The 17,025-nt window shown below is 27.8% G+C and overlaps 2 protein-coding genes across 2 annotated transcripts in view; both read right to left on the reverse strand.

Annotated features, from left to right (window-relative positions):
- LOC146720737 (aminopeptidase N-like) overlaps window positions 1–14,760 on the reverse strand; it is a 59,749-nt gene extending 44,989 nt beyond the window's left edge. The window contains exon 1 of the mRNA XM_085488084.1: window positions 14,069–14,760. Within this exon, the coding sequence (XP_085344210.1) occupies window positions 14,069–14,394 (326 nt within the window). The 5' untranslated portion in view covers window positions 14,395–14,760. The remainder of the gene's footprint in view (window positions 1–14,068) is intronic.
- Window positions 2,609–13,643, reverse strand: LOC114944767 (aminopeptidase N-like). Its single transcript, XM_085488093.1, has 10 exons — window positions 13,467–13,643; window positions 12,766–12,901; window positions 11,313–11,394; window positions 7,877–8,226; window positions 5,544–5,824; window positions 3,870–4,060; window positions 3,444–3,734; window positions 3,304–3,370; window positions 3,097–3,162; window positions 2,609–2,942 (listed from the first exon to the last, which is right to left on the reverse strand). Exons 2-10 carry the CDS (start codon window positions 12,821–12,823, stop codon window positions 2,838–2,840), a joined length of 1,491 nt encoding a protein of 496 aa, XP_085344219.1. The 5' UTR covers window positions 12,824–12,901; window positions 13,467–13,643; the 3' UTR covers window positions 2,609–2,837.
- Window positions 14,761–17,025: the final 2,265 nt, after the last annotated feature.

A 17,025-nucleotide genomic window follows, 5' to 3' on the forward strand; every position in this document is an offset into this window, starting at 1 on the left:
GCAAGTTAGAGACATGGTGGACATTTCAACGATATTATGATACTGGTCGATAAATATATGTATCTAGATTGCTTTTTATATCGAGATAGAATGCTTATAATATGATATCTTTTATAAATATGCATTTCATCGACGATTATTTTGTGACTTTTATTAAAGATGCTTTACATCATATTAATATATTTTTTTATCATCACATGTAGGAATATTTATAATTTATTTATTTGAAGCATCTGCTGTATGTGATTAATAAAACATAAAAGCGATTTTATTGGGACATATTAATATTTATCAGATTTATAAATATGAGCTATAAAAAAATATAGCTTTACGATTTCTAAATTATTTTATAAAAAATATTATAAATATTTTATATTTACATAGCTCTCAATACATTATGCGAAAATTCATATAATATTAATTGTTTATACAACGGCTGCAACATGTATCAGAAGTGGCAAATGGTGGTTCAATGATATTTTGTTAAACAAAACACAATTACAATAAATTTATAAAACCATCAAATCGGTTTTTCAAATATTTCTCTGAAAAACAAGCTTTTGCGTGCATATTATTTAATTCCCGTATCATGTACATACATGATATTAAAATTTAATATTAAAAATTTAATATTTTAAAATAAATTTGTATACACTTTAATATTACTTTGTTTCTCTATTTTGCCTTACATCACTTTCGATACGGTAATCAATAAAGCAAATGGCAAATGGTAAATTGATGATGAAAGCCTGATGCTCAAGTCGAGGCTTTTACGAGTCGCTCGTAAAGTATAGTAGCATCATATGTTTCATCAGCGCTAAATTGTTTCTCCGTGCAACTTCGGTTGCAGTATCACCGTAATTGCAAGCGAAGATGAAATCGCACATCATCGCATTTTACGGAATTTTTTTTAATAGACGGGCGTTATGCGGAGCTAATTTAACGGCGCGTTTTACGTCGCATCCAGAAACGCGTGTTCCGTCCTCGTATTCCCGCGACATGGCCGAACGTGAGTCGCATAATTGTGCAATGAAGGACGGCCACATCGAGAAGGCGAAAAAGGAGGCACACCTCGGTGTGTGGATGATTTTTTTTGCTGTTCTTTTTTTTCACCATGGACCGAGTGTAACCGGACGTTGGTGTCAGTCGTTATTGCGCGGCCGGGTTTTTTTGAAAAATTTGTGGTACGTCGTTGCAACAGCAAATAAGTACCGGGAACTGCGAGATGAAAAGTACCAGCGGAATGAGATGTGGCACGTAGAAACCGTATTAATCCACGCAATGCGCGTATATAGATGATTATTTCTTAAATAGGTTTGAAAATCTTAATCTTTTCTTTTCAAATCTTTATATATAAAAAAACAAATTTTTTTGAAATGGAAAGCTTAAAATTTTTAAAAATAATCAAGTACTTAGATTTTTTATAAATAAAAACCGAATAATAAAAGTGTTAGATCTGAAATGTATTTAATTATTTTATTCTCCGAAAAAGAGAAAGAAATATTATAATAAATCTATGATTGTATTATTTATAATGTATGTAATAAATAAATGTATTAATAATTTTTTATTTGTAAGGAATAATTTTTACTGTTAAAATCGTATATTTTGAAAGAGGCAACTATCTAACCAATTATATAATCTTTAGTTACGTTAAAAATATTTATAAAATATAATGTAAAAAAAATAGTTATTCCACCAATTATTCCACGCTTGTCCTTATAATAAATTACACGATGATCTTGCTGTCATTTGCACGATGATGTTTTGAGCAAGAAGTATCAACGCGAATCGCTCTGTGTCGCATTATGTATCTTTCAAAATACGTTTAATCTATCTAATTATTACAGTCAGCAATGATTATTTCACATAATTAAATAATTTTCTATGATAAATAACATATGAATTATCATACCGATAGTTATTTGCCTATACAATGATAAACTTAATATAATCTGATTATTATATATGAATAATACATTTATTTCACAAATTTTCTATTTTGAAATTTATCGTGCAAAATTAAATTTTGATTATATATCTTCAAAGATCACGTCTTAATTAACTATTATTCAATTAACATTATATATTAGAATGAAATCAGCAATGCCATAAAATGTCGCAAAATATAGATCAATTATGAACTATGTTGTAACACGTTTACATAAATATCTAATCACGTAATTTAATATTTGCAACATAATAAAGTGTGCGTTGCGTGTTATTAATGCCGAGAATGTAAAATGTTGCACAAAATGCTGCACGTGATCTCGTGTAGATTAGTGCGCGGACAATCGTAATTAATTATGATTTTGCGAGCGAGTACTTTCGCGTGTATGTACCCTAAGAAACAGCCCAGGAGGTACAGGATGTACAGTACGTGTGTATATGTGTAAGTGTGTGCGTAAACGTATACTTAGATATATTTACGTAAATAAATTAAAAACAAGTCAATATGTAATTCATAATAAATATATAGTGCATTTATCATTTAACAAACATATATATATATATATATATATATATATATATATATATTATTTATATTTATACATTTATATTTTTATTTTATATCCAACAATAACATTTATAGTAACATTATGTGGCTACTTTCTTGTAAAGATAAGCAATGTTCAACTACATCAAGCAAATTCGCAAAAAAATGAAAAATTTGATGCATGTAGTCATAAATATTTGTAAATACAGAAGCATCGCATAGTAATACATCTAAATAAACAATAATTAAAGCAGTAAAAGAAATAGTACGTACAATATAAAAAAATTATTTATATGAAATATATCCTCGCATGCAAAAAGATGCAATTTTTTTAATTCCACTAAAAGTAAAACCAATCATAATACAGCTCTATCTGTCTTTTGATTTGATTGTTGCGAATTGTTATCTTGCTTTCAATTTTGTCCAAATTCTTCTCTAGGAAATCCTAATAAATACAAACAAAGATTTTTATAATGAAATCAATATCTTGTTTACATAATAAACAAAACAGACACAAAATTAATATTTAGAATTTAATAAAGAAGAAAAAAAAATATTTTTTTTCTTTCGCTTTCCATAATAATATTTATTAAATTTACCCTTCCTTTCACTCCATAATTTATATCTGTATTGTTTTTCACCCATTTAACGTATTTGTTTATTTCCTAAAATGTATTATTTTTTAACATTATTAATAAACACCGTTATTATAACATTATCAAAATTATTTAAACATTAAATAATAATAATTAACATTGCATTGTTATCATATTTTGTATACATATATAAACATGTAAAATTTTTACCTGAGTTAGATTTACGGAATATACGTTATTAATCATAATAATTAATGCTATAGGTACATCAATTTGTCTAAAAACGAAAAAATGTATATATAAAACACAATACAATTTTACAAAATATTTATAAAAGTATGTCACATTACTTTGGTTTTACGTAAAAAAAGAAAGCATTTAATATGTTCTTCAAGATAGCTTGATTATTCGCATGCTTCGTAATAATATGTAAGAAACTGTAACGAAAATATTGATATTGTTCTTTAGTATAAGGTTCATATGTTAAATAGTGATTAATTGTATTAGTATCTTCACTGCAAGCCAAGTATTCTAAAAATTTGGCGTCAGATACTTCAACAGACACTGCTTCCCTAATCAATTTGTCGGAATTTATCTTCAAAGCATTACAATATGTCCATTCTTTCCACCATGGCAAAAGTCTATAACATAAAAAAATCAAATTTTCTTGTTAAAAAATAGCATATAGATTTCTTGATCAAATTATTTGAACATTTCAGGCGATATCTACAGGAGAATTTGATTAAGAAAGACTGAAAATATATAACAATATTTACTCGTGTTTTGAAGGATCTTGGAAATGTTGTTTTAATTGATTGTTGGCTTCTCTCTTACAATTGATGTGATTAAGAAGACATGCCCATCTTGCAGCTTCTTGTCGTAAACATATTCTAAGTTCGTCTACATCACCAATTTCTTCATATTTGATTTTTTTAAGTACATAGTTTAATGTATCACTTATTAGTTGCTAAAAATCGTTAAATATATATTTATTTGTTCATATTATAAATGTATTTAATAATAATTATATTTTTCTATTATTTTCCAATAGATTCTTAAAATTTTCTCTTTCTATGAAACAAAAATACGAGGACTATTTAAAAAGTTTCCGGCCTTTTTAAGACAAACACATATTTCGAAGCAAAACAAAATTTATTTCTTCATGTAGTCTCCCTGCAACTCGATACATTTGGTCCAACGTTTCTTCCATCCTTTTAAACCGTCAAAAAAATTGATTGTCTAAACCTGAAAATACTGGTTTACAGCGTCTTCCATCTCAGCATTTGATCCATATTTTTTTCCCTCGAGAAATTTTTTCAATTTAGGAAACAGGAAAAAGTCGCTGGAAGCTGGATCTGGCAAATAGTGTGGGTGCGGAAGCTATTCAAACTTCAATTCGTTCAATTTTTACATTGCGACCATGCACGTGTGAACCCGAGCGTTATCCCGACGAAACAGGATTTTTGGAACTTTGGAAGAGTGCCATAGACAAAGTAATGATCAGAATGACTTGAAATTTTTATGGTTTACATATATCAAGGTCATCTGTCGGACGGTGAAAGAAATTTTTTTTCTATAATTACTTTATGTCGATGAGGCCGGAAACTTTTCAAATGACCCTCGTACATACAAATTCACTTATAGATGCTATCTCTTCATGTACATATGTACGTGCAAATATATACATATGTATTATATATGTACGCAAAAATATTATTTAATTTGTGCGAAATGTTTATAATATTTGATTGATGTTAAAGTTTTATAACTATTTATCAATTATATTTTATTTTTAAATAAGGTATAAAATATATCTTTTTGAGAAATATATAATTAAATTTTACTAACTATATATGTTTTATATTTTTTAAATGACTAACATGTAATATTTATAAAAAGCCTATATAATTGCAATTTATTGACAAATATTTTAAGCACCTTGCTATACATATATCCAATAAAAATGTTATACACCAATAATATTGGCAGTAGTGAAAATCATATACTTTTCGGACAGTTCTTCGGGTGAGTGATTATTCAAACTGAATTTGTTTGCGTATTTATTTACTAATAGTATGTAAATTATCATTGTTGCTAGATATATTTTTCTAAGTTTTTAAATTATTTGTGATCAATGAGTGTATATACAAATATTTAAAACATAATAGTTTCATTGAAAGAGTGATGGCAAATGTAACCCATTTTTGGGACCTTGAACTTTCTTTCATCGCAAATAATACTACTAGATGAAACATTAATCTCAATAAAATGTTAATGTTAGGATAAACATGGTTCCGGAGATATAAAGAAGTGAATGTAATAGTTTCTCATCTTTGACTAGAAATCATATTTGATATAAAAAGAATTTAAAATTTGAGGTCTTAAAATTCGACTTTATAAAATGGGCGAAAAAACAGGTCTTTTTGCCATAACTCTTTGTTAATATTTACCGCCATATATGCAATTTCTTCTTTCATCACTGGAAAAGTATTACATATATATTCCAGAGCTTTAAACATAGGATACCATGCTATATAATCTTCTTCTTGATATAAATACGATGTGATGTCCCAGAATATAGAGCAATTGAGATGGCCTGCTATCATTAAATTGAACGCATCATCGATAATTTGGGCACGATTAAGAACATGAATATTCTTGTAATTACGAGAATTTAGATAATTTCTAATCCTTTTCCAATTCTCTTTATCATAGTTAACGCGATAATATCCTGTGGAATAATAAATAAATTTTAACAATTTTTATTGTTTTGAATAATTTTATCATTAATTTATCTATTTTTCAACTAATTTCAGTTTTTGTTTCATATTTTTTTTATATATAATTTATAAGTTAAAATCGTATCAAAAATTTATTACATGTAAATAAAATGAAATACACATAGAAAATTAATTATAAAAATATCATCCTAATACTTGAAATAGGAGCAAAAATTAAACTGTGCAAGATATTGATGTATATCATATATCATAAAATAAAATTGATTTTAGTTGTGCATAACAAATATTTAATGCTAACCAATATATAATTTCGGTAACATGTAACGTTACTTCGGTAACATGTTACGAAAATCGTATGTTACCTGCACTTATTATTATTAATTTTAGAAATATAATTATTGTTTTAATAATTTTTACTATTAGTAGAATAAAATATTTGTAAAAATATAACATTAATATTAATGATGTTATTTAGAAAACGTGTATATATTACACGTATAAACTATGTATATCTTAGAAATAATATATTTAATAATATGATATATATAATGATATTATATGATAGAGATATAATATTAATAATATATATAATGCAGGTTACGTAGTTTGGCAGTTGTGAGGAGATGATGGAAGATGGGATTGAGATGATAGAGAGAGAGAGAAAGAGAGAGAGAAAAAGTCATAAATTACTTATGTAAGTAGGAGTTGAAAGAACTAAACTTTATGGTGAAGAGACCGGTGGACGTGCTGAATATTTGTGATATGGAAGTGGGAGAAGAAGAAAGCGGAAAGGAAACGTGAGGTGCCTTAGAAAGAAAGAAAGGTGGAAAGGAGGGGAGTTTGATTGGAAGAAAGATAAAGAACAAAGAAGAAAAAGAAGGTGAAGAGAGTAAAGTAATATGTGGTGATAGTGAAAAAGAGTGGTCAGGAGGAAGAGAGAAGAGATAGGGGTTAAGAGGTGCGGAGAAGGCGAGGACGGTAAGGAGACGGTAGTGGAGAAAGAGAGAGAGAGAAGAGGAGTGAAGAAGAGGTGAGAAAGAAGGAGAAGAAAAGAAGAAGTAGTGAAGAGAAAGAAGAGACAAGAAAGGAAGGAAAACGTATTATGAGAGTCTAAAAAAAGGTGGACGTATTGCGAGGTGGTACACAAACTGATGAAAAAGGAATTAGTAGTATGATGTAGTAAAGAAGGAAAAGAAGAGAGGAGGTATGAATATGGTCGAGAAGTATGGATGTAAGGATGGAAATGAGGAAAGAATAAGTGGTTAAGGAGGATTATATAGAGTTGATGAAGATATCTGGATGGTGGAGAAAGGAAAATGGAGGAGGTTTCACGGGAGGAGAAATAGGTGTTACGAGAGGAACGAGAAAGGATGTAGTGTGGCGGAAGGAGAGGTATAGTTGGTGGAAAAGAGAGTATAGAAGGGAAGATGGCTAGGAGAGGAACGAAAAAGGAGGTATTGGCAGAAGAAAAGATACGATGGTGAAGTGATCGGTGGAGAAGAAAGAAAGAGAGAACAGGAGAAAGGAAGCAGTAGAAAAGGAGGAGAAGAAAAAGAAGAAGAAGAAGGTGAAGGAAAAGGAGAAGAGATGGATGAGAAGGAGGAGGAGGAGGAAGTGGTGGATAAAAAGGATTTTTTGGAGAAAAGGTAAATGCTGAAGAGATGTGGAATTGGGATAAATGTGAGCTTGACGATAATGAAGATGTAGGTTAGATGGTGGCTAGAAGAAAGGGTAATAAGAGAGAAATTGGGAAAAAAGCAGAAAAAAAGGATAGGAGAGGAGAGGATCGAGGAGATGAAGAGATTTAAAGATATAAAAATGGGAAATAGGGTGGAGTGAAAAGGGAGACGGGACGATTAGAAAGGAAAGGGCGGAAGAGAGTAAAAAGTAGGTTTTGTTTTTTGTTAAAAGAATGAAAGGAAAATGGAGATGGAGGTTAAGTTCAAAAAAAAGAGAAAGGAAAGAATAAGAAAATGGCAATTATGTATGTGTAAAATAAAGACGAGAAGTAAGATATAACAAGTCCCTCGGTTGATATTTACCAATTTGTTGTATATTGAATATCGTCCAACCGTCCTCATTATATGGAATATATGTATAATATATTGTCAAATTTTCTGTCCCGCATACCATATGATGATAAAATTTGTTAAAATCGAGAAACTCTTGCGTAGTAATAGTTATAGGAAGGCAGTCAATTTTTAATTTGTCAATATTTTGTATGAATACTCTTACTTCGTTTATAGAGGTCTTATAATTTCTTATTATTTTTATGATAGGACAACGATTTTCTGCATCCCAATAATTTATTGTTAATTGATCAATATTTGGTTTCCCTATAACAGCAGCAATTTCTCCCCAAAAATTCGGAATACTTTGACGATGTAATTGGCTAAATTTACACAATATGTAAAATATATAAAAAACATTACAGATATGTTAAAATTATCTGTATAATGTTAATATTACAAAAAATTTTAATAAATACTAAAAAGCAAAATATAAAATTGCACTTCTATTTATATATTTATATATCTTATATTTATGTTATGATAATAAAGAATATAACATAATTTTAAATAACATTTAATAATTTTATTAAATTTTTAGGCATTATTAGCATTAATATAGATTATATTTAAGCAAAGTATTGAGAGAGTTATAAAATGATTAAAAAAAGAATTAAAACAAATATAAAGTTAAAGACAAAACGAAAAAAAAAAAAAGAAATATAATATAAAGAAGATTGCTTTACGACGGACGGAAATAAAAATAGAGAAGTAATAGAAAAGAGATATAAGTGGTACATATTTAAAAATATGTTAAATAACGTGTATCAATATAAGAGTTTTAACAAGGCTCTGTAATATAAATATAAATTTAACGTATAAGACGGGCAACAAGAGCCAAATCGCGGATGACAATGCGTTATCCTAACGAAACTAAATAATTTTTTCGTTAGAATTAAATACCGGTGCACAAGGCACCAAATTTTACTTGGACACGGCCAAGATTTTAAATATGAAATAATCTCATATTTGAGATTTTAATTTCAATACCCCTTTTAACCCCCCTACGGAAAATAAATAAATGAATGCAAGAGAAAAATATAGATCCGAAAATCGCTGAATCGGGAAACGAACCCGAGACCTTTCGCTTGCCGGGCGACTGCTCTTCCAGCTGAGCTATTCAGATCCTTTCGATTCTATACTTTTCTCTGTTATATATATTAATGTTGGTAAACAAACGCATTTTTTAAGCCAGCGTGTATCAATATAAGAGTTTTAACAAGGCTCTGTAATATAAATATAAATTTAACGTATAAGACGGGCAACAAGAGCCAAATCGCGGATGACAATGCGTTATCCTAACGAAACTAAATAATTTTTTCGTTAGAATTAAATACCGGTGCACAAGGCACCAAATTTTACTTGGACACGGCCAAGATTTTAAATATGAAATAATCTCATATTTGAGATTTTAATTTCAATACCCCTTTTAACCCCCCTACGGAAAATAAATAAATGAATGCAAGAGAAAAATATAGATCCGAAAATCGCTGAATCGGGAATTCCCGATTCAGCGATTTTCGGATCTATATTTTTCTCTTGCATTCATTTATTTATTTTCCGTAGGGGGGTTAAAAGGGGTATTGAAATTAAAATCTCAAATATGAGATTATTTCATATTTAAAATCTTGGCCGTGTCCAAGTAAAATTTGGTGCCTTGTGCACCGGTATTTAATTCTAACGAAAAAATTATTTAGTTTCGTTAGGATAACGCATTGTCATCCGCGATTTGGCTCTTGTTGCCCGTCTTATACGTTAAATTTATATTTATGTTAAATAAGTTTAAAAAACAAATGTAGCACAAAATAATATTAAAAGAAAAGAAATTATAAGAAATTGAACGTTACAAAGAAATAAAAGCAAAAATAAAAGAATAAAAATAATTTATAAATTATTTTAAAAAGTAACAAATTATGAAAAAAAAATTAAAGGTAATTATGAGATATGGGGAGCTACATTCGATTTCAATGACCTCGACTTATATTGTGAAGATCACTCTCCTGAGTAAGTATCAAAAGGTTTTAAGTGTCGCTCATTGTTTATAAAAAAGTTATTAATATGAAAAGTTTACTTAATGAAACTAATATTTGTGACAAATATACATTTAAATGTATTATATGTTTGGACGCGTTATAATTTAACGTAAACGCATCCCATACAGCACAGATTATTGCAATTATATTGCAATGTTGCAAGTTGCAATGCAACATTATAAAGACATTGCAGAGATATAGGTGCACAAAATTCCAGCACACTTGTAGCAACATGACATTAATATTTCGGAAATATTGCATGTAATCCAAATTCTATAATTTATATATTGTAATATATATAAATTAACTACAACGTATTTTCATTAATGATTTATTTACATTTATATACCTGTATATGCAATATTAGTTTATGGTTGCAATAACAATGCATTATTGCAAATTCATAACATTGCAATATTGTTGTAATATTTTGTTGCAATCTTCTAAAAAGCGGACATTTTAACATTGCTGCAATTCAACAGCAATGATGTAGCAACATTTTGCAGTGAATTTGCAATATTGCAATATTGCGGTGAAAGATTGTTGTAATGTTTTTGCAATCTATCGGTGCTGTATGGGCCCATACAGCACAGATTATTGCAATTATATTGCAGCAACGTTGCAATGTTGCAAGTTGCAATGCAACATTATAAAGACATTGCAGAGATATAGGTGCACAAAATTCCAGCAGACTTGTAGCAACGTAACATTAATATTTCGGAAATATTGCATGTAATCCAAATTCTATAATTTATATATTGTAATATATATACATATACCCAGCAAACACCAAGTTACAGCTATATAATTGTTAGTTGTAATTTCCCACTCAAAAATATAATACGTGTATTATAACAATTATATTGTTGAGTGGACAATTACAACTAACAATTATATAACTGTAACTTGGTATTTGCTGGGTATAATACTGTAATAAAATAATTTTTTGCAATCTTCCAAAAAGCGGACATTTTAACATTACTGCAATTCAACAGCAATGATGTAGCAACATTTTGCAGTGAATTTGCAATATTGCAATATTGCGGTGAAAGATTGTTGTAATGTTTTTGCAATCTATCGGTGCTGTATGGGTGTATATGTATATAAAAAAGTGATAACAAAACAACAATTCTTTCTTTCTCGAGAAACGGTTTTAATAGGAAAAGTAATGAAATTATAAATCTAGTAGCAGAATTAGGAAAATAGCGGAATTGTTATATTAAAAAAAAACATTAGGAAATAATATAAGAATAAGCCAAAAAATAAGGGACATTTTATAAAACTTCTATTATTAAACATTATTCATGTTACACAATTTTATTTTTTTGATATTATATTTTATATTTATATTTTATATTTTATATTGAATTACTCACGTGCTATTTATATATAAGCGAAATCCTTTCCAAAATATTTTTTCAGTTAAGGCGTGTTCCATCATGCGCAGTATGAAAGGTGCTACGATTTACATGAAAATTATAATTAAGATATGTTATAAATATATATTTACTGTAATAGTAATTGTAAATATAGTGATTTTTGAAAAAAAGTGATGTATATTTATACTAGGTAATAATCGCGTAAGAGTGAAATGTTTTTTACTGTAAGAGTGTGTGTGTGTGTGTGTGTGTGTGTCGCACAGTTTGTCATTTTATTTTATAAGTAAATTTCTCGTTAATACTTACGAAAATAGCAACACTTTAAAGGACCATTCAATTAATTCCCTCTATCTACTATATGTGCGATTATTTCCGGATACTTTGTGTATATATTATTTTATCTTTACTACTTATTGTTTTAGTAATAAATATTGCGAGAAATCGATTTATAATAACATGAAGATAGATCTTTTAAAGAAAAAGAACATATATTACCTTCATAAAATCTTGACAATCAGTCTTTAGGAAAAAGTCATCGTTAATTTGGTTGTCTTTAGGAATCATACAACTTTTAAATAAAACGGTTTTTCTCTAAAATAAATTGTTCAAAAAATCCTTGTATGGATATTTTAAATTAAATAGTTTACTCACACACGCACGCACGCACACACACACAAATGTACTCGTGCGTATCCACGCGCACACGCATACACACAGTGACACACATACACAAATTATTTTTAATTCTAAAATATCCACACAAAAATTACTTGAACAATTTATTTTAGAGAAAAACGTTTTAGATAAAAGTTATATGATTCTCCTGAAGACAAGCAAGTAAAGCTACTAAATAATTTATAAGTCGATTTCTCGCAATATATATTATATTATTAAAATAATGTTTTAAGGATAACATTATCAATGTACATTATCAAAACAATAAGTTTTAAGATAGCATAATCATAGAGATAATATTTTCAGGACATTCTATATATTTAACATTGTTTTACATAAACGTAAATATCTCTGAAATATTAATTTTTCGTCGATTTTGCCTCAATAATTTTGTATATAAAATAATACAAAAAATTTATATTTTTTCATAAAAAGCCCATTGTTTTTAAAGAAAACTATGTAGCTGCTGGTTACTAATTACATACATACACATATGTATTGTTTATATGTATAAATACTTTAAATATTAATAAATAATATGCATACATACGCACACACGTACATACGTGTGTGTTGTGCGTGTGCGTGCGTATGTGCGTGCGCGCGTGCGAGCGTGGAGCGTGCGCGCGTGTGTGTGTATGTGTGCGCGCGCGCGTGTGTGTACTTTTGAAAAAAATATATAATAAAATCCAGATATAGAATTAACTATCTTCTAATTTTACATATATTTTAAAATATTAATAGTAAGCGGACTATTCTATTATATTAGGTATACCTCTGATAGAATTGGGAATTTCCAGTGAACTATTAACTTCTGAAGTAGAAGGCCACATATGATAACCATCCAAATTAAAAGAGTAATGTTAATTTTGAACAACAAATAAATTTATTATTCTGTCATCAGGATAAATCTAGAAAAAAATAATTAATATATTATTGATATAACCATTCTGAAGATACTTGCATGAAATACTGATATTAATATTATTAACGTTACTTCATTGTTAAAATGACCACTTTCTCATTTTATAAAACACACAAAAAAAATATAATAATAAAATCTAAAATTTTGTCTTAATATAATTAGCAAATATTACATATTTTTTAAATAAAAAATATGTTGCAGACATCTTTTTATCAAATTTTTTAAAATAAATATTATGTATATTAATTTTTGATTAATTTATTTTATTTTAAATTTCATAAAAAATTTAAAATATCTAATAAAATGGTGTTGAAAAATAAAAACTTTTAATAAATTAAATTATAATGTGTAAGTACATATATGACAAATGTATTTTTAAAACATTGTTGTTTATTTTATATAATGCTAAATATTTTAAAACAATTCACAAAGAATGTGTACGGATTTTATAAAAAGGGTTTCATTTAAAAAATTTTTGCAATATAAATGCATAAGTATATTGTAAAAAATGTAAAAGAGAGCGAGATAGCGTTGAAAATATTAAGAATAACCTTATTGACAGCATACGTTGCAAGTAATGTAATAAGTCCTTTAAACCAAGTATTCGACACTAACCGATTGTTCATCATGTTATTAAACCATTGTTGTGTCACTTTATGTCCTACTAATTGAGCTCCTTTGATTTTTTTAGCAACAGAATATAAATATTTATTGTACATGATATCTGTTTCCCTGAAAGTTATATTTAAATATTAAGACTTAGAAATCTGTGATCGTACGAAATAATTTTTTAAAATTTTTTAATTTACAATAAGAAACAACGTTAAACTTCTGTTAATATGCATCGTTGACAAAGAACAGTAGCTTGAAATAAATACAAAAATGGCATTTCTTTTATAACTTTATTGCAGTTTTAAATCTATTTTACAGGGTACGATTTAGCATACATATTTTCCTCTTTATGTGCGTATTGAAAAATGGTAAACTTTAACTTTTTAATAATATAAATAAACATAATTTTACTAAAATTGTTTGTTTTCGTAAGTTCTTATAATTTTGAACGTTTACAGAAACAAAATACCTATTTTTAAATTATATAATTATACATACTAATATAATTTTATTTTTAATGTAATTAAGCATTTATACTCACCTATAAGGAACAAGTCCGAAAACTATTGTGCCTTTGTCATGGAAATTTGGAATTGCAACATGAGACACCATCGAAATATGATTTGAATGTTTCCATTCATTTTTAAAGAATAATGTGATATTTTCAGCTACATTTTTTGCAAATTCCATGTAAGTTTCAAATCTGCACCACATTTTAATGTTGCGAGTTTCGTTATCAATAGGAATTAGGTAATTAGACACAATCATTGTTGCGTGTTCAGTCCATATTACAGGTGTGGTAATATGGTGATCGTAGTGTCTCCATATCATATTGTGCTCATCTAATTCCGTACTTCGCAATGGCATATTTGACAATGCCGTGCATTCTTTACATATTATGGAAATGTTAAAGGTTGCTTCTAACCATAAATCATGTAGATGCAAACATGGTACTTTTTGAAAAATTTTGTCTATTATCTGGAAATGCTGAGCACTTACCCAACTTTATTTTCAAAAAACATAAATTAATGAAACATTTTTGACAAGCATAAAAATATTGCGATTTAGAAAATGTATAAATGTTATATGCGTCAACACATATTATATTTTATGACTCTATTATACATATTATTATAATAATAAATATAAAGATTGTTTGCCTTTAGATTTAAATTCCGCGATATATAATAACTTTTAGACATTTAATACGTAACTAATATATTAATTCCAATGTGTTATGTAATTGCATATTGTACTCTTATTTATTAATAAACATTTATTATATACTTACGTAGATTTTTTTTTCACGTCAAAAATTTTAAAGATTTTATCAGCAACACCAAAATATTTTATATTTAAGATGTAATTTCCTGGTGATAACTCATCTATAAAGTACATATAAATTGTGTTTTCTTCAGTATTATATGTCGGTTCATAAACGATATCTTTATGATTCTCATGATATCTTTCAAAATTTGTAATTAGAACCACACTCTTAACACATATTTCCGAATGTAAATATATGTGTTGAGTTTTATTAAGAATGTTTATGCTGATATTGTATTCCCCACGGAAAATATTTCTTTCAATATGTGTTATAAGCTTGATATCGTAATGCATTGGTATTACATTTTTTGATTTTTGATAGCATACATATTCATTGCGAGTGGAAGCTGTCGCAGCAATAAAAATTAATCCGCTACTTAATAATAGTTTTAGAAATATCATCATGTTGGAGAAAAGGGACATCTATTTTAGATCCGTAAAACACTCTGGATAAAAAATAAATAAAGAAAATAAAGATAGGTTAGATGTTTTTTGAATGATTTTTGTATATAAAAAATGATAAAAACAAAAAATATTAAAATTATTAATTAGGAAACCATCCTAATTATCGAAATATTATATGGTAAGGAAATACTGAAATACATACATAAATACATACATATATACATATATATATATATATATATATATATATATATATATATTGTTTTGTCCTCGAGACCGATTCGTATAAGTCCCGCACGCACTCTTACTTATTCGCCCGCAAAGAACGTACTCATAAATAAGAGAAATAATATTTAATGATAATGCAATACAAGAAGTATATATTTATTTACATTATAATATACGCAATTTTATGTAATGGAAGCTAGTCTCAGCTGACAGAGGAAATGTCCTCACCGCATGACAGGTGGACCAGAACCAAACGCAACGCTAAATAACAAAGACGCGACGATATTCATAAACAGCCTCTTGACGACGATGTTCGATCCGCGATGTACTTGAATTCAAAGAAGACTCGATATTCGGCGATCAATTCAGGGACATATCAACGAATAGTCGGAACACGAACGTAACAATATATATATAATTTTGTTGACGTTGTGTATCTGATAGAATGCAACGATTGCAATGCAACATATACAGAGCAAACAAAAAAACAATTAGCTACAAGCGTAAACGAACATTTTCAAAATATTAAACAACATCATAGCAATTTCAACGTAATTGGCAAACATCGTACAAAATATGATCATTATTTTAAATGGATGGAACCTAGGATTTTACATTGCGAAAAACACAGAAGAAAAAGAGAATTAGCGGAGATGTTTTTTATTAAAAAATATAAGAATAACATCAATTTACAAAGGGACACAGAAAATCTAAATCCTATTTATGATAAGTTGATTCACAGTATATGATTGTCTATTTATTTATTTATTTATTTATTTATTTATTTATTTATTTATTTATTTATTTATTTTGTTGTATTGTCGAACTTTGATATTATTGTGTTTTTAAACGTTTGACTTAAATTGATTTACTTGTCTCCGGTTTAACATTAGTAGTCTTAAAGAAAAATTATCTAACTGCTTATTGCAATTTTCATATTTTTTTTTAAAGGTAACTATGTGTTTTCTTTACATCAACTGATTTATCTCATTATTCTGTGCATAAAAGTATTAAGGTATGATAATCGAAAAATGAATATTTCCCAAGATATTTTGTATTTTATGTCAAAATACTGCAAATTTGCAGCCTTAATAACTCGAAAAATACTTCATTAAATAATATTTTATTGTAGTGTTTTGGAAAGATCTCGAAGTCAGCTACAAAAGTATGCAAGAAAAAATATAGTGTTCCATTTAAGAAATTGAAGTTGACCTTCACGTAACCTTCAAATGGCTATTCAAGGTCAAATCAATGACACCATCTCATGTCTCCCTTGAAACCATACAACTTTTATCTGAAACATTTTTGTCTTAAATTTTTGGATTTTGAGAAATTTTAGTGGAAAGATTAAAATGGCCTACCCTGTATATATATATATATATATATATATATACATATACCGGGTGTCCGATGACTCGCGTTTGACACGTTAATGGGAGATTCCTGAGGCGATTTGGAGACGATTTTTCCTCAGCGAAAATGATGAGAAAGGTCATCATATTTTTAATGTTCCTAATTTTTTTAATTTGTATATATCTC

This window comes from Nylanderia fulva, unplaced genomic scaffold (assembly GCF_048542155.1).
Source record: "Nylanderia fulva isolate GAGA-0341 unplaced genomic scaffold, ASM4854215v1 Scaffold62, whole genome shotgun sequence".
Classification (NCBI taxonomy): Eukaryota; Metazoa; Arthropoda; class Insecta; order Hymenoptera; family Formicidae; genus Nylanderia; species Nylanderia fulva.